The following is a 20,350-nucleotide window of genomic DNA, read 5'->3' as shown; positions in this document are numbered from 1 at the left end:
CAAAGTTTATGTCTTCTACACACAGAATACTACTTTCTTTCTGATTTGGATGCCATTTATTTCTTTTTCTTGCCTAATTGGTCTGGCTAGAAAATTCAGTACTATGTTAAATAGAAGTAATGAGAGAGCGCATCTTTGCCATGTTTCTGATCTTAGAGGAAAAGCTTTCAGTTTTTCACCACTGAATTTGTGGACTTCTCATATATTGTCTGTACTATGTTAAGGTACTTTCCTTCTATTCCTAGTGTGTTGCAAGTTTTTATCATGAAAAGGTGTTGAATTTTTTCAAATGTTTTTTTCTGTATCTATTGAGGTGATTCTGTCATTTTTTTAATCCTTCATTCTGTTAATACCGTGTGTTAACTCATTTTTGTATGATGAACCATGATTTCATGTCAGGCATAAGTCCCACTTTGTCATGGCATATGATGTTTTTAATGTAATGTTGAATTTGGTTTGCTAGTGTTTCGTTGACACTTTTTGTATCTATGTTTGTCAGGAATTCTGTTTTCGCTTATAATTTTCTTTTTTTGTAGTGTCTTTGTCTGGTTTGGTATCGGGGTGATTCTGGCCCATAAAATGAGTTCAGAAGTGTTCCTTTTCAATTTTTTTGGAAGAGTTTGAGAAGGATTGGCATTAATTATTTAAATGTTTGGTATAATTCACCAGTAATGCCATTTGGTCCTGAGCTTTTCATTGTTGGAGGTGTTTGATTACTGATTCAGTCTTTTTCTATTCATGATTCAGTCTTTGGTAGGTTGTATGTTTCTAGGAATTCATCCATTTATTTTAGGTTACTCAATTTCTTGGCATTATAATTGTTCATAGTAATCCCTTATCCTGCCCACCCACCCCTCCGTCCCTTCCCCCCTTTCCTGTGGCATCAGTTATAATGTCTCATCTCCTTTTTCACTTTTGGTTTCATTTGAGTTCCCTGTTTTTCCTAGTCTAGCTAAAGTTTTGACAATTTAATATTTTCAAATAACCAATCCAGTTTTTTTCCCCTTATCTCATTTAGTTCTGCTCTAATCATTATTTTCTTCCTTCTGCTAACTTGGGGTTTAGCTGCTGCTTTTTCTAGCTCCTTCAGGTGTAAAGTTAGGTTATTTGAGGTCTTTCTTTTCTTTTTTTTTAGTAGCTACCATTTTTATAGTACAAGATGTTTTAAGCCCCTTTCATGTGTTCTCAACAATCTTATGAGGCTCCATCATTATTCTCACTTAAATTTGGGGAAACAGATACAAAGAGGCTATATGACTTAATAAAGGTCACACAGCTAAAAAATATTGGTAGAAAAGGAGAGGTTTACCTTTTGCTCTTTCTACTTCCCATTGTTTGACTTTTTTCTTTTCCTGCAAAGTATCATCTGAATGATAACTTATGCAATATGGTTTCAAAGTTGGCACTTTTAACTATAATGTTATCTTTATTTTGTGTGTAATAGTTGTTCAATAAGTGTTTATTGAATGAAGAAATGAATGAAAGTATGGGTGAATGAAATGACCCCAGAAATCTGGAATAAAATTCCAGAGACCTAAGTTTAGTGCCAACTCTGTGCCTGACATTGAGGTCTTTATTTTTTAATATAGGTGTTTATCAAAATAAACTTCCCTCTTAGTACTGCCTTTTTTACATCCCATAAGTTTTGGTATGTTTTGTTTCTGTTTTTGTCTCAAGATACTGAGATATTTCTAACTTGCCTTTTGATTTCTTCTTTGATCTGTTGGTTTTTCAAGAGTGTGTTATTTTAATTTCCACACATTATTTTTCCAGTATTCCTTTTGCTATGGATTGTTAGTTTCATTCTGTTTTGGTCAGAAAAGATATTTGGTATGATTTCTTCTTAAAATTGTTGAAATTTGTTTTGTGACCTAAGATGTCAACTTATCCTGGAGAATGTTCTTTGTGTGCTTGAGAACAATGTGTATTCTGCTACTGTTGGGTGGAATGTTCTGTTAAGCCCATTTGGTCTATACTGTTCAAGCCAACTATTTTCTTGCTGATTACCTGTCATATGTTCTATCCATTATTGAAAATGGGATATTGAAGTCTGCTACTATTATTATTATATTGCTGTCAAGTTTTCCCTTTAGTTCTGTCAGTGTTTGCTAAATCTATTTAGATGCTCTAATGTTGGGTGTGTGTATTTCTCTTCCTAGTTTTGTCATTATATAGAGTCCTTTGTCCCATTTGACACTTTTTGACTTAGAGTCTATTTTGTCTGATGAAGTTTAGCCACCCTGTTCTTTTTTTTGTTACCATTTACATGGAATACCTTTTCCATCCCTTCACTTTCAGCCTACATGTGCCCTTAAATCTAAAGTTAGTCTCTTGTAGACCACATAGAGTTGGATCTTTTTTTTTAATGTTTATTTATTTATGGGGGGGGGGGGAGAGAGAGAGAGAGAGAGAGAGAGAGAGGAAGAGAGGAAGAGGGAGACAGAATCCCAAGCTGACAGCACAGAGCCTGATACAGGGCTCAAACTCACAAACTGTGAGATCATGCATGACCTGAGCCAAAATTAAGAGTCGGACACTTAACCAACTTGAGCCACCCAGGAGCCCTGGATCTTGGATTTTCAAAATCCATTCAGTCATACCATATCTTTTGATTGGTTAGTTCTTTTTTGAAAATCAAGTTCTTTAGCCTTCTACGTGTTTATCTTGATCTTTGCCTTTTTTCCCCTTAGCCCTTTTTGGGTTAAATATTACCCAACTTATTCTTTTCTCAGAGCCAATTTTATTGAAGAAATCTAATCGATGGTCACTACCACTACTTTTGGTACCTTCCTTTCATCATGAATCAACCTATTCTTATCAGAAAAGGGACATAAAGTTATAAAATGCCAGAACTGAAAACAACTTGATCAATTTCATTTGCTTCAACAGCAAAACAAAGGTGCCTAAAGAAATGAAGTAATGTGCTGACAGATAGCTAGTCAACTTTTGTTAACTTCAACTTATGAATTCTGTATGGAACCCTAGTGTATGTGAAGAGACCTTTGAATACTGAAGAAAATGGGACCTTAAGAAGTTCATGTACTTTGTTTCATATGAAAATAATGTTGTTGCCTTCAAGCCAGGGCTAATACTGTGAAAAATTAGAGAGATGTATGTGTTTTTAGGGAAGAAACAAAGGGGAAAAGAAAGAGAACTAGTGAACCATTCAAGTTATGACAGAAATATTTAGGAACAGTCAACTAAGGCTGTTGTGATTATTTTACTATGAAGCAGTCTAACAATAACAGTGTATGTTCATATTATTGACTCCAAGCCATCATAAAAATCGATGTTCTTTTCTGTAAGACAGTGATGTAGGTAGCATATTTTAGGTTTCTGTCTAGAACAGTTAAACTTTTAAAAAGTTAGTCTTTATAGGTCTAAACCAGTGTTGTGTAATATGATAGTCACTAGGCAGATATGGCTGGCTAATGTAACTGAGGAACTGAATTCTTGATTTAGTTTAATCTAAATTTTAAGAATACATGATTTAGTTACTGGAACTTAAAAAATATGTTTGTGGGGTGCCTGGGTGGCTGACAGCTCAGAGCCTGGAGCCTGCTTCAGATTCTGTGTCTCTTTCTCTGCCCTTTCCCCACTCATGCTCTGTCTCTCAAAAAATGAGTAAATGTTAAAATATATATATATGATTGTAACAACTCAGGCACATGTATTTACATTCTTAACTGTAAATTTTTTTATCTCTAAATACAGATCTATTATTTCCAATGAAAATTTAATGTTCATATTGAGATATGCTTTAAGTATAAAATATGCAACAAATTTTGAAGGTAATAAAAAATGTAAAATATCCAATAACTATATTGGTTACAAGCTGAAATGATAATATTTGGGATCTATTTAATTACATGAAATACTGCTATTATTAATTTTCACCATTTTAAAATGTATTTACTAGAAAATTTTAAAGTATGTGGCTTATTTTTTATTTCTGTTTGGCACTTGTCTACTCTCTGAGTAACTAAACTATTAGTCTGGCATTGTAAATAGTTTTTTTTTAATGTTTATTTATTTATGTATTTATAGGGAGGGAGAGAGAGAATGTGCACACTAGTGGGGAGGGGCAGAGAGAGAGGGAGAGAGAATCCTAGGCAGAGAATCTGTGCTGTCAGCTGTCAGCACAGAGCCCATTGCAGGGCTTGATCTCCCCAACCATGAGATCATGACCTGAGCTGAAATCAAGAGCCAGTGCTTAACTGACTGGGCCACCCAGAAGCCCCTGTAAATAGTATTAATGTTAAATAAAACTAACAAATAAAATGGTTTGAACGATTTTCTTAGAAATGTAATCGTCAAGAGGAGGTTTTGGTTAGATATTCTAGCTAGTTGACCGTTGGTTTGTGAAAGCACCCTTCCAATAAATCAGAGGAAAAAGTAGCAACATAAACAGTGAAGTTTATGAACAGTTTCATAAAAGCCATCATTTTTTTAAGAGAATGGACAATTAGAAGATATCTTTATGTACCAATTACAATTGTTAATATGCTATACTCTTACCAATGACTTTATTAGTAGCAGGTTTGTCTTCTACTTCATATTTAGGTCTCTGTATATACTACTTTTTACACTACTTTTTACTATCACTTGTGTTCTTGTACTGGTTAATTTTTCTTGTGTACCTCATTTAGACTATATAAGGTCTTTTCCCCCCCTGCTTTACTGAGGTATAATTGACAAGTAAAAATTGTATTACTTAAGGTGTACAATGTGATAATTTGAAATACATATCCATTGTGAAATGGTTACTACTATCAAGCTAAAAGTATGTTTATTAATACATCTGTCACCTCTCATAGTTACCTTTTTTGTTTCTTTTGTGGTAAGAACACAAGATATACTCTCAGTAGATTTGAAGTATACAGTACAGTATTGTTAACTGTAGCTGTATGTATAGATCTCCCAAAGTTACTATTCTTAAAACTGAAAGTTTGTACTCTTTGACCAGAGTTTCCCCATCTCTACCTTCAAGCCCCTGGCAGCCACCATTCGACTCTCTGTTTCTAGGAGTTCAAGTAAGAGGAATCATACAGTATTTGTTTTTTTGTGTCTGGCTTATTTATGCTTATTTTATTAGCATAAATGTCCTCTGTGTTCATCCATGTTGTAGGAAATAGCAGAATTTCTTTGATTTTTATGGCTGAATAATACTCCATTGTGTATACATACACCACATTTTTTTTTTTTTTTTAATCCATTCATCCTTTGACAGACACTTAGGTTGTTTCCATATCTTGTCTTTGTGAATAATGTTGCAATGAACATGGGAGGGTAGATGTCTCTTTGAGATACTGATTTCATTTTTTTTGGGTGTATACCCAGAAGTGAGATTGCAGGATCTGATAGTAGTTTTATATTTAACTTTTTGAGGAAGTGCCATACTGTTTTTGATGGTGGTTGTACCAATTTACATTCAACCAACAGTGTGCAAGGGTTCCCTTTTCTCCACATCCTTATCAGCACAAGAGTGCCCTTTCATGTACCTGTGGACATTTGTATGGCCTTCTTTAGAAAAATATTTATTTAGGTTTTTTGCCCATTAAAAAAAATAAGGTTATTTATGTTTTTTGCTATTGAGTTGTATGCGTTCCTTATATAGTTTGAATATTAACTTATTATTGGATATATATGGTTACAGATAAGATATTTTCTCCCATTCCATTGATTGTCTTTTTATTTTGTTGATAGTTTCCTTTGCCGTGCAGAAGCTTTTTAGTTTGATGTAGTCCCTTTTGTTTCTGTTTGCCTTTGTTGCCTGTGCTTTTGGTGTCATAGCCAAAAAATCATTAGGTTGCGTAAGGCCTTTGAATGTGGAGATGATATATGACATTTCATAATCTCTTGGTGTGTGTATAGTAGAGTGGAAATATTAATAGGAAATATTTGTTGAATTAGTTGCTATTGTAATTTTGAATGTTTTAGATTAAGGTATTTTTGCCAAACATTTTTTAGATTATTTCAATGTACTGAATCATGGGTAATATGGAACCCAATCTTACCATCCTTTAGGAACTTTTTTATACTCCTCTTTGAATTTAGACAGGTTCAGGATTGTTAACACTTTGTTTTCAAATCATGAGAGTAGATGTTAAGATACATATTTTGGATTAAGATTGGAACCGACTTAGAGCTTGAAGGGTCCTTAGATATGATAGAACAAGTCTTATTACTCATTTTAATACCTTTGGAAACTGAAGAAGGCCTAGATTGCTTAAAGTCTTGCAAGCACTAGTTGCTTGCATAAAACACCTAGGAGTTGTTTGTGGTTACCATCTTCTCCCTCACCCCTAAATCCGGTCTATTAGCATGTCCTATAAATCCTATTTCTAAAATATATCTCAGTCTCTGCATTTACATGCCCAGCATCCTAGTTCAGATTACCCACTCTTTGGATTATTTCAACAGTCTCCTGGATTATTTCAACTAGTCCTCTGACTTCCTTCTTCTCCTCAAATTTGTTCTCTACACTGAAGCTACATAATCTTTTTAAAGCAAATCATCATGACTGCCTAGCTTAAAAATTTCTAATGACTTTTCAATCACTTAGGAAATACAAACTTTATAACTTGGCTTACAAAGTTCTGTATAATCTGAGTTTAACTGTTTCTCCCAACTACATCTGCTCCTCATAGTTACTCATAGTTGCTTACTGCAGCCATGTGGACCTAGTTTTTTTCCAAGAAATTTTTTCCTTCTACACTTTATTGCAGTTTGCAGTATATAATATTTATTTGTATGTAAGCTCCATTAGAATAAGGATTGACTGTTTATTCATAATTTTGTTTCCTTAGCCTAGCAGAAAGCCTGACACATAGTAGATGATGAATAAATACAGATGAATGGATGAGTCATTGTCTGACTGGATGTTACTGAGCCTCTACTTTCCGTATATAAATTGGATAATAGTATCCACAAGACGTGATTGAGGATTCAATGAAAATATTTGTGATAAATATGTTTCCTTCTCCCTCCACGGATTAATATAGTGGATTTGTTTTTTGAGCTGTTTTCTGGTTAGTTATTTCTATTTCAGTTTGTTGCAGCTAATGTTTATAATCCATTTTAATTTTTGAAAATTTAAGTAGCTATACTGTACTGGAGTATGGATCACTGATTGATGATTGGAGGAAGAGGAAGAGTACCACTTAGTGTTAGTTTCAGCTCTGAGTAAAGAGACTCAAAAATCACAAAGACTTATACAAGGTGGAACTTCTCTTTGTAACCTAAGAGTTGGGAAGTGGGCAGTCTAGGGCTTTTATGGCAGTTTTGTCCCACAAAGTCCTCAGGGACCCAGATCCCCTCTAATATACTGTTCCATCACCCTAGACTCTGGTCCTTATTTGGTTTAAGATGGTGGTGAGTCATCCATGTTCCAGGAAGCAGGGTGGATATACCATTTGTCCTTGTAGGAATAGGCAGTTTTCTGGAAGCCACACAACACCTCTACTTAAAATGCTGGTCACAACTTTGTCTTGTGGCTTCTAGCCTAGAAGTCTCAGGCTTCTAGGCTGAGAAGTATAGACATTGTTCTAGGAGGCCCTGTACTTACCTAAAAATTAAGTCTTCTGGGCAAATGGAATATGGGAAGAATGGATGCAGAATATAGATAGGTCGTAGTAGAACACATCAGAGTAATAATAGGTAACATTAATATATGTTAACAATATGCAGTATATGATAGTATTAATGGAAGGGGTAACAATTCATTATACCATTATAATATACCAGTGGGGTCAAACCACTTGAGATCATTGGATAACATTGGTTGTCAGCCATTTTGGAAGTATGGTTGGGTAAACATTTAAAAAGTGGTCTAGACATGCAGAGAGTTAATTTGCATGTATTATAAGGATCTTGAATTCATCACTTTTTAAATACGTAATGTTATTTTTTCAGTGGCTGTACTAATACTGAGGAAGCTAACCAATAACCTAACAAGAGCTATTTAAGATTTCCCCCCCCCTCCTTCTCCCCCATTTTCTTTTAAAATCTGTTCATAGGATTTTTCTAAAATATATGGACAGATGAGGCCTAGCTCAAAAAGATTGTTCAGGATTCTTGAACTATGAGAAATGTTTCTGAAACATGGTTTAAATCCATTTCTTACCATCTTTCACCACAAGCTTTTTATTTTTCAATACTAAGACACTAGTGTGCTCTGCTCTATCCACCCTGAGTAAAATTCCTATTCGATGATAATCAATATGGAGGTCACACATTTTCAAGAGATAAGATAACTTTGGATTGAATCTGTATGCAGAAAGAAAAAATCACATGTGTCCGAAAAACTTTTGGTGTAACAAAATTGGGAACCAAAAAAAAATCTTTTGCGATGTTAAAATATTTTATCGTTAAACAAAGGTTTAAACCAGCTTTCCATCATGTGATTCTGTGAAGAGTAGGAGTAAGCTGTTGATAGGATACATTTTAGTATAAAGAATGGAAGGATTATGGGGCGCCTGGGTGGCTCAGTCGGTTAAGCGGCCGACTTCAGCTCAGGTCATGATCTCGCGGTCCATGAGTTCAAGTCCCGCGTCAGGCTCTGTGCTGACAGCTCAGAGCCTGGAGCCTGTTTCAGATTCTGTGTCTCCCTCTCTCTGACCCTCCCCCGTTCATGCTCTGTCTCTCTCTGTCTCAAAAATAAATAAACGTTAAAAAAAAAAAAAATTCTTTAAAATAAAAAAAAGAATGGAAGGATTATGAAGTTGTCAGAATTGTAATTTATTGGCTTATTAAAAACTTAATTTGGCTTAAAGAGTAAATGCCTCAAGATAAAAACCACATCCCCTTACCATTGTTCAATTGAAAAAAAAATTGTTGAACTTAAGTTTGCACTATCTTTGTCAGTATTTTTTATCATAAATACTTTGTACATTCCTAATGTTTTAAATAGTTACTTACCTGTTTTGTTTTTTTTTCTTTAAGATGTGAATTCCTTGTATTAGGGATCTGTCTCATTCAGTAGAAGATTTAAAACAGTGCTATATGGTGCTGTTAACTTAAATAATAAAAAATAGTGCAGCAATTATCTCAGTTTTTTCATCTTCCTTTGATTATATTGGATATCATGGGCCAGGAATTTTTTTTTTTTAACGTTTATTCATTTTCAAGAGACAGAGCACACGAGTGGGGGAGGGGCAGAGAGAGAGGGAGACACAGAACCAGAAGTAGGCTCCAGGCTCAGAGCTGTCAATACAGAGCCCCATGCGGGGCTCGAACTCACGAACTGTGAGATCATGACTTGAGCCTAAGTCGGACACTTAACCGACTGAGCCACCCAGGCACCCTAATGAATTTTTTTTTTTTTTTTACATTTTTTTTTTAAGTAGGCTCCATGCCCAACGTGGGACTTGAACTCACCACTGTGAGATGAAGAGTCTTGTGCTGTACTGACTGAGCCAGCTAGGCACCTCATGGGCCAGTTCTCTTTCCGTAGACTGTAAAGTACAGTGAATGTTCAAGAATGGCAAAACCCATAATCCTACTTCTTGCCTAAGTTTACTCCTTCCTCCCCTCCGTAATGCTTACTTAATTCTTGTTTGATTATTCCAGTGTTAAGACAAGCTTCTAGCAGTCTCTCCAGAAGCCTGGAAAGGGTAGGGTGAGGGGAGTGTACTTAGCAACTGAATGAGATCTCTAGACATTAGTCTGAATCATCTCACCAGTAGGGGGAGTCCACTCCTCACTACCTTCACATGGGAAATCATTCTACTCCCCTAAATATCCATAATAATAAGATTATCTACATTTTATTTTAAACTTCACTCTGAATAACACTATGAAGTAGATTCTGTTAATGTTCTTTATTAGATGTTGAAGTGAGACCGAGATTAAGTAACTTGCTCAAGGTCACGGTTAGGTTTGTTAGTGCAGAAACTGGATGAGAACACAGGCAGTTTGGCTACAAAGCCTACATTCTCAATCACTGTGCTATTATTGTATTTCTCCTAGGTAAAAATCTCTGAAGACTATTATTCTTATTTTATAAGTGCAAAGACATTTAGGCCCAGGGCATTTAAGTAGCTTGCCCAAGGACAGAACTAATAAATAATGGAATCAGAATTTGAATTCCAGGTAGGCTGACCTCCTGAGGCCTTACTTTTAGCTGTCATCCTGTATCATTGGTTTATATCCTGTCAACTTCTGCATTTTAAGTTGCTCAACTTCTACACCTTAATGCCTCTTGTGTTTTTGGATTAAAGTAAGTGTGTGTGTGTGTGTGTGTGTGTGTGTGTGTGTGTATATATATATATATATACACACACATATATATATACACACACATATATATACACACACACACACACACACTCTTAATATATACACATGAATCCCCTGTTGTCTTTATAATTTTACCAACTCTATTCCAGAGTCTTGTGACATAATAGAATTAATTTCATTGAAATTGTTTACAAGTGGGAGAAAGTAGAAGGAAACTCTGTGTGTGTGTGTGTGTGTGTGTGTGTGTGTGTGTGTGTAAACACAGTCTCTGCCTTCAAAGAGCTTGTTCTCTGGCTGGGAAAGACCTAAGTACAGAAGTTGACCTAGAACAAGAAATAGGATATACCTGCTTAAGTCTAAGTAGCTGAACTTACACACTGAATACTTTGGAACGAGTTAAAATTGTCTGTATAAAAAGAGATTTTGTTTGGGGTGCAAAAAACCCCTGAAGACAGAATATAGGATATTGTCACCACGGTGATTTAATTTTTACATATTTCATATATCAAGATGATATTTTTGAGTTAGTCATGTGGAGATAGTTAACATCATTTTGTATGCAAAAATATTTGCATGTCTTTAATTTGGCTTAAAACCATTTTGCTTACTTTAAAATACAACTCTGCAAATTGTTAGCATATTTCAGTACCTTGGTACAATTATGTTAGGATTACAGGTTCTTTAATAGATTGATATTTAATGGTTTTTGTTCTTAAATTCTGGCATTTCTTATATTATCCATATCATGCGGATTTTTTTTTTTCTTTTTGTGTTTTGGTAAGTAAATTAGCTTAAACACATGAGATAACACTAGCCCTGAAATACCCATTTAAAAATAACTTGTTTAGGAGTATTATGACAATAAATAGTATATTCTTTGTTACCTTAACTTTTCATAGCCATTATAGGTTACCTGTTTTTTAAGATTACTTTGACAATCTAGTATAGGTTGCAAAGATCTTGAGAGAGTAGTGGGGTGGGGGTGTGTGCACAAGTGCGTACACTCAGTGGAAGCAGAATAGATTAGAAAGAAAGAGCATGTGTTTGGAATTAGACACAAGTTTAGTAATTTGTATGACTGGATAAAATACTTAATTTTTGAGTCAGTTTTTTCCGTCTATTATATGGAAACATAGCAAGGTTATTGTGAGTTTTAAATGAGAATGTACACTTATTAGCACATCGTAAATGTTCAAAAATAGCTATTATGTTCCTTAATTTAAAAAAAATGCTAGTTGATAGGAGAAAGAACAAAAATTGAAGGGAAACCATAGTATTTGTAATTTTTCTGTTAGAAAATAACTCGTATGCTTAATAAATAGAGAAAGAAGGGAAAGCTTACAATAGATTGGTTGTTTTTGACACTTCCATGTAGCTTTGGGGAAATTAATTTTATAGAGGAAGGAACATCTGACTTTTTTATGTTACCTCATGCCTTTTTGACATAGAGAAAATGAATACTTAGGGCATTAAACAATAGTTTTATGCCGCTATTTAACGGATTTAAGGCTTTATTCCATTTCCAGATGGGAAGGTGGAATTATTTAATTTCTTCAGTGAAATTCAGATGATCCACAGAAGCTTAGAGCTAGGATTTTTACATTATGAAATTTTTGTTTTTTCCCTTTAAAATATGACATGATTGATTAAATTCAACAACAGAAATTGTAAATTTTAAATTTCTGTGCTTAAACTTTTTTGCATTTTTGAAAATAAATGCATCTGGTATATTAAAAATGATCTTGGTAAAAAAATAAAATCTCAGATTTGTGTTTTTCTGTTATCATAAAATATTTCTCCATCTCTTTTATGGGTCCACTGCAGACATTCTTATTGCAGTTGTCATTTATAGGGTTAAACATTTGCTATATTGTAACATACGAAAGCAGTTAAGCTGTTTGGAATTGTTTACTTGCTAAAACCAGTGTTAGTCAGCAGAGGCAGTACACCAGATTTCCTTGTGGCTTTTAGTGGAAAATGTTAAAAGCGCACTCATTTTTCAGTTATAGAATTTTTCAGTTTGATCTGGATTAGTCACAGAACTGGCATGAACCTTCTAATTGTGAAGGCTGTCCAAATGCACTATTTTTTTCTCCTGCTAGAGGAAGTTACATCCCCGAGCAGTAGCTCAGATCTCTGGTAAGTGTAACATGTGAGCATTACTAGGCATTTCATCCTGCGGTTCTGCAGTCTTTGCTATTCAGACTGTTGCTCCGTTGGAATGCTTCTGTGGGGCCGATCCTGAGGTTCTGTAGAGATTTTTTAAGGACCTACCTATTTGGAGGTATCAGTGGCCGTTTTGCAAGATCATCTGGGGAACAGGAAAACATCTGAAATCTACTGAAAAGGATAACTGTAGCGGTTTTCACAGTGGAAGGAAACTATATTGGCACAGAGCAGATGATTGAATAAAGTAGTTGGCTCAAAGAAGATGCACAGTCTGCTGTTTTTTCCTGTGAATGAAGACTATTTAATGGAAGCTGTATTCATGTGGAGATCAAAGGAAACACTGGAATGATAAACTACTGGGCTTTTCTCTCTCTTTTTTTAAATGAAAAGCCTGAAGCAGTAATTTGAGCTCAAATGCCTTCTAATTCCTTCGCAGCCTGCCTGTTCCGTTAGGATCCTCTGCTAACACTATTTCTGCCTGGTGCTGTGCCCTTTTGCTGGAGCAGCCACAGACAACTGCCTGATGGAGAAAGAATGAACGCTCTGCCTTGCTTATGCTATCGATGGGAATAAAGCTATCTGTGTTTCTTCTTTATATGGGATATCTGGATTAATCAAGCTGTATTCTAGTACCAAGAGTCCTATTGTCTCTTGGGGTCTGACTCATCGCATGTAAATGTACTGCAGCTTTGCTATTAATGCAGAGTGTTGTTGTTTTTTTTCTTTCCCAAACACAGAAAGAATTGTCAACCTCTGAGCTTCATTTTAAGAATTTATGCTGAGCTCTAGATATTTTTTTTTTCCTCTGGATAGTATCTGCTTTAAACCAGAAGCTGAAGAAATGAAGACAAATTAGAAGTGGAAACAGAATAGTGAGATTTTTTTTTTTTTTCCAGTTATAAGCAAGTCAGCTACTGGTAACTATATGACCTTGCAGGCAAGAGTGGGTATTGCTGTAATCCTCTCTGTCACAGTAGTTGTTTCTCATTTCATTCTGTATTGTGTGGTGTTGTCACCCCAAACAATAATCTTTTTATGCAAGTAAATTTCTGTGAGACAGAGAGCAATATGATTATTTTGGTAAGGGAAAAATATTTTTAGATGAGCTTGTACTGGACTCCGTTTTAGTTAGTGACATGTTGATATGAAATTTCTTTTAAGTATTACAGTAACCCAACAGAAAATAACAGAATTTTGTTGTTTTTAGGAAGTTATGTTATGTAGTCATAATTTTAAACTTCAGTTTTTCTGATAGTACTTACTAACTTTAAAAAACCAGCTGCGCTGTTCAGAGAATGATCCTAAGTGTTGTACAGAAGAGGAGGAAAAACTATTTGTGCTCTTCCAACTGTGACTTTTATCACATAGCTTGGAATTTAGTGTTTTAAAAGAGCGAATGAGTCGAGTGTGTATTGTTGTTTTGGAGGAGGTAGAAGATGAATCTCCTGCATTCATTTCTAAATTGCCACAGGAAAATAAATCCCCACATTCACCACCACCTTCTGGAAGTGTATTGGTAAGATATGAGAGTTTATGTTTATTATCTTCTACTGAACTAATGGGGTAAATTTTATCTTTTAAGAATAAACATAAGGTAGCTTCCACTCGTTTTATTAAAAACCCAAATAAAAGCAGTATAGGTATGTAAATATGATGCAGTATTACTTGTGTATAAAATGGACACAGTTTTGGTTTTTACTTCTTCAGACGTTTAGCTAACATTCTCAGACTTTCCTTACTATGTATTACTCTCTTACAAAGACTTTTTAAAAAATAATTTGAGAATTGTAGTCCTGGCAACCACGTTTCTGTTTTCATTTTGTGGTTTTAAAAAATGATGTAATGAGAATGAGGAACTGTATGTTTTAGGAAAGGTTTACTACTGCTAGCAACACCGAGGCACAACCTTTTCTGTAATGAATTTTATGTATTTACATGCAGCACTTTTATATGAAAAAGAATCAGACTTCCTTAACCTTATTTTTAATGCTGTTGTCAATTGGTTTGTTTGACTAGTATAATATGATACCTTATCAAAGAGACTGTTGTTGATTAAGAAATTGTTATATTTAGACATGCACGTGTTTGCCTCTTCGTGTTATTCAGGTATATGCTATTTTTTGGTCTTTGAATAATAGTGATTTTCATCAATTGCCAGATTTTCTTTCTTCGGGTTTAAATCTGTGTAACAGGTAATGCTAACCCATGCAAGTTATTGAATGCCCCAAACAGAACTTTTCAAAAAGGCCTGCCTTCATGGGCATCAGTGTGGCCTGGCAATGGCTTGTTTGACAACTTATGTCCCCACGTAGATGTTGAGATGTCACACTTGTATTTGGAAGAGACTTTGTTTTTACCATATATATGAACAAAAGGCTTCTACTCAGGTTTGATTGTGTTTATTGTACTACCTAATTTTGGCCATACTGAATTGATTTTTTTTTTTTTTAATTAGGCCTTTTTTATTCAAGGAGGAATCCTGTACTTTCATACAATTTGACTCAATAAAAGTATTGGTTAATGTCAAAAACAAATTGATTATTGTTGCTAAAGAGAAGAAAAATTTTAGGTTTAAAAATTATGTGGAAATATCTTTAGAATTATCCATGCAGTGTGATTAATATTTTTATTACTCTCTTGTGTTTTAGCCATCACTGGTGCAAGCTATATTTAATGGAGATCCTGATGAAGTTCGAGCACTAATATTTAAGAAAGAAGATGTTAACTTTCAGGTAAAACAATTAATTCACTGATACTGGCCTTTAAATCTACTTATAAAAACTCTTTTCTAGAATTATGACTTTGTTAAAAAAGACGTAACAGTTCTGTAACAGTTATTTTAAATGAGGGCAGAGGGTCTTGAAGTAGTTGCCTCAAAAGAAGGGGACTGGGTGTATATTCAGGGTAAAAACTAACACAAGAGGACTAGGAACCAGTGAGGGTCCTTTGTTTCCACAGCTTTTTACTTGGGAATATTTTACAGAAAAGTTGAAACAATATTCTGAATACCCACATACACTCCACGTAGATCCAGCAGTGAGAACATTTTGCCACATTTGCTTTCCCTCTCATATTTACACATATTTTATATACAGACACATACGGTTTTTTCTTTTGCTGAATCCATTTGAAAGTAAGTTGTGGACATCGTGACATTTGACTGTTAAATACTTGTATGCATTTTAGATGAGGGTTCTTTTTTGTGAACTCTAAAAGACATTTCTATTAAGTTTATAATAGATCGAATTTGTTTTCTGTAAATAAGTATGGTAAGCATTATACACAGACTCATCTGTTTGAGCCTCTCAGTAAAGAAAGACATATTGTTTGAAAAGTCTCCAAACTGAAAGATGTAGTGGATTTAACATTCAGGACTGACATGAGAGACAGTTTTATACAGATTGGGCATATGGATAATTTTCTGTTTCTCTAGTGGCCAGTAGTTTCTTTAATTTACTGAATTGAGGCTAAAGATATATAATTTACTATAGTAAGATCTAATTCATTAATGTGTATATTTTTACGGGAAACAGGTTGACAGTACATTCTTCATACATAATTCAGTCCTCTGAATTATTGTGGTGAGGGGGTCATGATTCATAAAGTTGCCATAGCAACACCAAAACAGATGACCTAAAATGATTGGTAGTTCTGCAAAAGCCTGCAAGGTCATCTCAAGCTCTCATCTTTCTTTCATTCTTTCATACAGTACTACTGTGATAATGTTAAGTAGATATAAAAAGTATTAATCTTTTAAAAGTTGGATTATCCAAATAAATTTAATCTTTAGCTAAAATGGTTCATTCTAACATTAGAGTGATCAAAATGCTATTACTACATTTTTTTTAAACCTTCCTAAATGAATTGCCTTTAAATTTATATTTATTGGAAACATGCACCTAATTCAGGATATATTTATTTATTTTAAATGGAGTGCCTGGTTATTTTACCTAATTGGGGTGTTCTGAAGAGTCTATTTTTTTCTTAGGACAGAAAATAGTTACAGGGGTATAGAGTTAATGAAAAGGAAAAAAATGGCTTTCTGTTCTGTTGAACTCTAGTTTTTTGGGTTTGTTTGCTAGTTTTCTTAATAGTACTAACAAATCTTATCTTGGTGAGAAAGTTTGGACTATAATGCTACTTACCATGATTAATTTCCCTGTCATTATGCAGTCTCATAGCCAACACTGTTTTCTGCTATATTGATCAAATTATTTTAAATTTTTAAAAATTACTCAGAATCATCTTGAGCATAAGTTTATTCTACTGTGATGTCCTTGGAAACTATTGTGTATGTGTCATTAGTGTGTCACCCCCAAACATTTATGATTTTTAGCCTCTACTTATAGATTCCTTTCTTTACTTGCTTTTAACCACCACTTCTTTTTTTTTTCTTCAAGATATGAAATTTATTGTCAAATTGGTTTCCATACAACACCCAGTGCTCATCCCAAAAGGTGCCCTCCTCAATACCCATCACCCACCCTCCCCTCCCTCCCTCCCTCCCCCCATCAACCCTCAGTTTGTTCTCAGTTTTTAAGAGTCTCTTATGCTTTGGCTCTCTCCCACTCTAACCTCTTTTTCTTTTTTTTTTCCCCTTCCCCTCCCCCATGGGTTTCTGTTAAGTTTCTCAGGATCCACATGAGAGTGAAAACATATGGTATCTGTCTTCCTCTGTATGGCTTATTTCACTTAGCATCACACTCTCCAGTTCCATCCACGTTGCTACAAAGGGCCATATTTCGTTCTTTCTCATTGCCACGTAGTACTCCATTGTGTATATAAACCACAATTTCTTTATCCATTCATCAGTTGATGGACATTTAGGCTCTTTCCATAATAACCACCATTTCTTAACATCTCCTAGCTGGTGCCCTTACTGTGACTTAGGGCAGAACTAAAAGGTTAGTACTTCAAATCAGTAGGCTTTTCTTGAGGGTGGGTGACTTCAGTAGTCTTCAGTGATTCATGGGTTTTTGACAAGTTATTCTACAGCTGCTTTTACGTCTTTTCTCATGTGACTCTTAGTAGTTGAGAGTATTGTCATAATTTTACAATTTGTTAAATCTGTGATCTGAGTTAAATCTGTGATTGTTGATAGGTAATAAAGTATGTTTAAGCTTTATGTCAGTGTGACAGTGGTGTTTTTTTAAAAATAATTTTATTTAAATAAGTAATTGAGAATAACATCTCTTTGAAACGTACAGTTTTTGAAGTTGTTTTTATCAGTTTTTAGAATGGGTATACAAATTCAGATTTGTTTCTGTACTGTTAAATGAACATTGTATTTTTTTAGATTTAGTTTCTTCAGTCATGTCCTGAAGTTTTGGATACTGTGAATCACCAAATAGCATTTTTCTTAGTAACATACCTAAATTGATTTTTAACAAAACTCTTAATTTAAAATACATGTGTATTATTTGGTTGAGAAGGAAGTCTTCTGTTGTGGAGGCTTAGGTAAGATGATTTCACTAGAAATGCTGGAGTTCTGGTGGCTCAGTTGCTTAAACGTCCAGCTCTTGATTTTGGCTCAGGTCATGATCTAACGGTTCCTGAGTTTGGGTCCTGCATCGGACTCTGCACTAGCAGCGTAGAGCCTGCTTGGGATTCTCTCTCCCTGCTTCTCCCCTGCTCATGCGTGTGCGCTCTCTTCTCTCTCTCTCTCTCTCTCTCTCTCTCTCTCAAATAAATTTTTAAAAATGTTGGAGTTTCATATTTGGAGGCTTTGGGCCACAAGTAATTGAGTGCCTAACTAAATACAGGTTTATTGCTTTTATAATAATTTACTCTAGAGGAAGGCAGTTTGGTTGGTTAAGATCGTACTGTCAGAGCTCTGGGTGAGTGGCTCTGTGAGGCTTTCAGCTTTCTTCTCCTAGTAGAGATGACTGATGCATTTTGTGCTTATGACACACAGCCAAAGAAATGGAAAGGGGACTCTCCCTGTAAGTTTCCTTTTTCTTTGTATTTTTAATCAAGCAAAACTATCTTTTTCCAAATCCCCTCCAAATTCCCCCTGAGATTGGATTGGTTACTGGCTTACTCTAAACCAATCCACCAGCAAAGGTAGAATGGGATTAGCGTTTTGCTTAGATTAGTCATTGTTTTTCACCTGGTTCATCCCCTGGGACAAGAATAGAGGCTTATCATCACTGGTTATATTACCATTCCATATGTGGAGAAAATTCGCATTTTCATAGGAAGGCATAAAGGGGAAATAGTTGTTTCGGTAGTAACCTAATAGAAGATTTTTGATTGCCTAGAAGCAGTTGAAGTAGCAAACTTTTGGAAAAATAAGTTACCTGGTTATGGAAGAAACACTGTTAATCAAAAAGGTGATACTGTCAAAAATTTATGAAAGCAGAGTGGTATGTATATATAGTGTAAAGAACAATTGGAATTTAAGTTATTAGACCTAAGTACTCCTGTTTTCTTACCTTATTGCCTGTATATACTACTTGAGCAAATCCGTTTAAGTTCTTTGAGGCTCTCTTTTGTTATAAAATGCGTGGATTACAATAATGGCTTTCAGGGTGTTTGCCTCTCCAAATTTAAGATGCTCTAAGGTGTGCCTGGGTGGCTCAGTAGATTAAGGGGTTAAGCATCCAACTTGGGCTCAGAACTCAGGTCATGATCTTACATTCATGAATTTGAGCCCCACATCAGGCTGTCTGTTAGCACAGAGCCTGCTTTGGAGCCTCTCTCTGCCCCCTCCCCTGCATGCCTCTCAAAATTAAATCAGATAAACATTTAAAAAAATTTTTTTAAGATGGTCTAAAAATTCTGAATGACCTTGAATGACCTCCTGCTTTTGCCCAGAAGGTTTCATTTGTATTTCTAAATATATGTAGCCAAAATAATAATTATTGTTATTTCCTTTCCCGAGGATTTAGTAGAACTTAATGCCCTATTGTAGAGTCCAAATAATTTAGTCTAAAATATCAATAACATATTTCAGAGGAAAGGTCTGACTTTGTCAGAAAATTATTTCTACACAAAGAAATTGTTTTCCTGTATCCAGAGTGATAGAAATTGGTGTTAATTATAGAATTTTATTTCAGAGACAGTGATATGCCTAAATCTTTTTATGTTATGATTCAGTTCATACAACAATCTTGTAATGTTGGTAGGTTAGCATTTACATTCCACTAATAGATAACAAAACTACAATTCAGAAAGGTTAAATATCTCCAGGACCAGTAAGTATAGCAGGAACAGGAATTTGAACCCATGTCAGACTTGATAGTAACTGGGAAAATAAAGTAAATTGGAGAGAGAGAAATAGTTTTTTTCTTTTGTCAAATAGTGCCATAAAGCAGTAATGGTTCAGAAGTGGATTTTCCCCCAAAAAGTTAGGTCGATTCTATGGACTCCTATCTTTTAAACTGTAATTCAAGTGGATTCCTAATTTTCATGATACCAAGTGCTGTTAATGTTAGCATTGCAAATGAGTGACTACATAAGCCTCCCTGATGTCTTAATTTTTGGCTGGATAAAAATGTCATTCAAGATAATACCAAACTAGAGGTAATTATAATTTAGCCAATGCTGTTCTCAGTATTCAAAACAGGAATGCTTAGATTATGAGTGACCCTTTTTAAACACAAAAGAGTTGATTTAAGAGCTAGTCAATAAGTAGATCTTCCCTATATCTACCATATAACTTAGTATTTTTGAAAATGCTATCTTGTATATTTTATTAGCTTCTGAATTTAGCTTTGTCATTCAAAGTATTTTGGGATTGATTTGCCAAAATAGCCTTCCAAATTATTAACATCGTTAAGCTTTCAAAAGTACTTTCTGGGATCATTGAAATGATGTTGATTTTACTTTGTCAGATGAAGTGCTCAGCAAATCTATATATACACATCATACAAACAGATCATTAGTTTTCATTATTATTATAATAATATTGTTGGCAGTTAACACAAAGTAGTAAACCCTA

General features: G+C 34.7%; 1 protein-coding gene across 9 annotated transcripts in view; it reads left to right on the top strand.

The window, feature by feature from the left end:
- ANKRD28 (ankyrin repeat domain 28) overlaps positions 1 to 20,350 on the top strand; it is a 197,312-nt gene that overhangs the window by 62,529 nt on the left and 114,433 nt on the right. For 6 of the 9 annotated variants that reach the window (XM_019435873.2, XM_019435897.2, XM_019435841.2 and 3 more), the window contains one exon: positions 15,057 to 15,140. In XM_019435873.2, coding sequence (XP_019291418.1) covers positions 15,127 to 15,140 — 14 coding nt within the window. In that variant the 5' untranslated portion in view covers positions 15,057 to 15,126. Of the gene's footprint in view, positions 1 to 12,397; positions 13,925 to 15,056; positions 15,141 to 20,350 lie in introns of those variants that run through there. The other 3 variants (XM_019435864.2, XM_019435836.2, XM_019435883.2) reach the window with 3 other exon arrangements.

Source organism: Panthera pardus, unplaced genomic scaffold (genome assembly GCF_024362965.1).
Source record: "Panthera pardus isolate Hobbes unplaced genomic scaffold, ASM2436296v1 HiC_scaffold_16, whole genome shotgun sequence".
NCBI classification, from domain to species: domain Eukaryota; kingdom Metazoa; phylum Chordata; class Mammalia; order Carnivora; family Felidae; genus Panthera; species Panthera pardus.
This window is presented reverse-complemented; position numbering and strand designations above follow the sequence as displayed.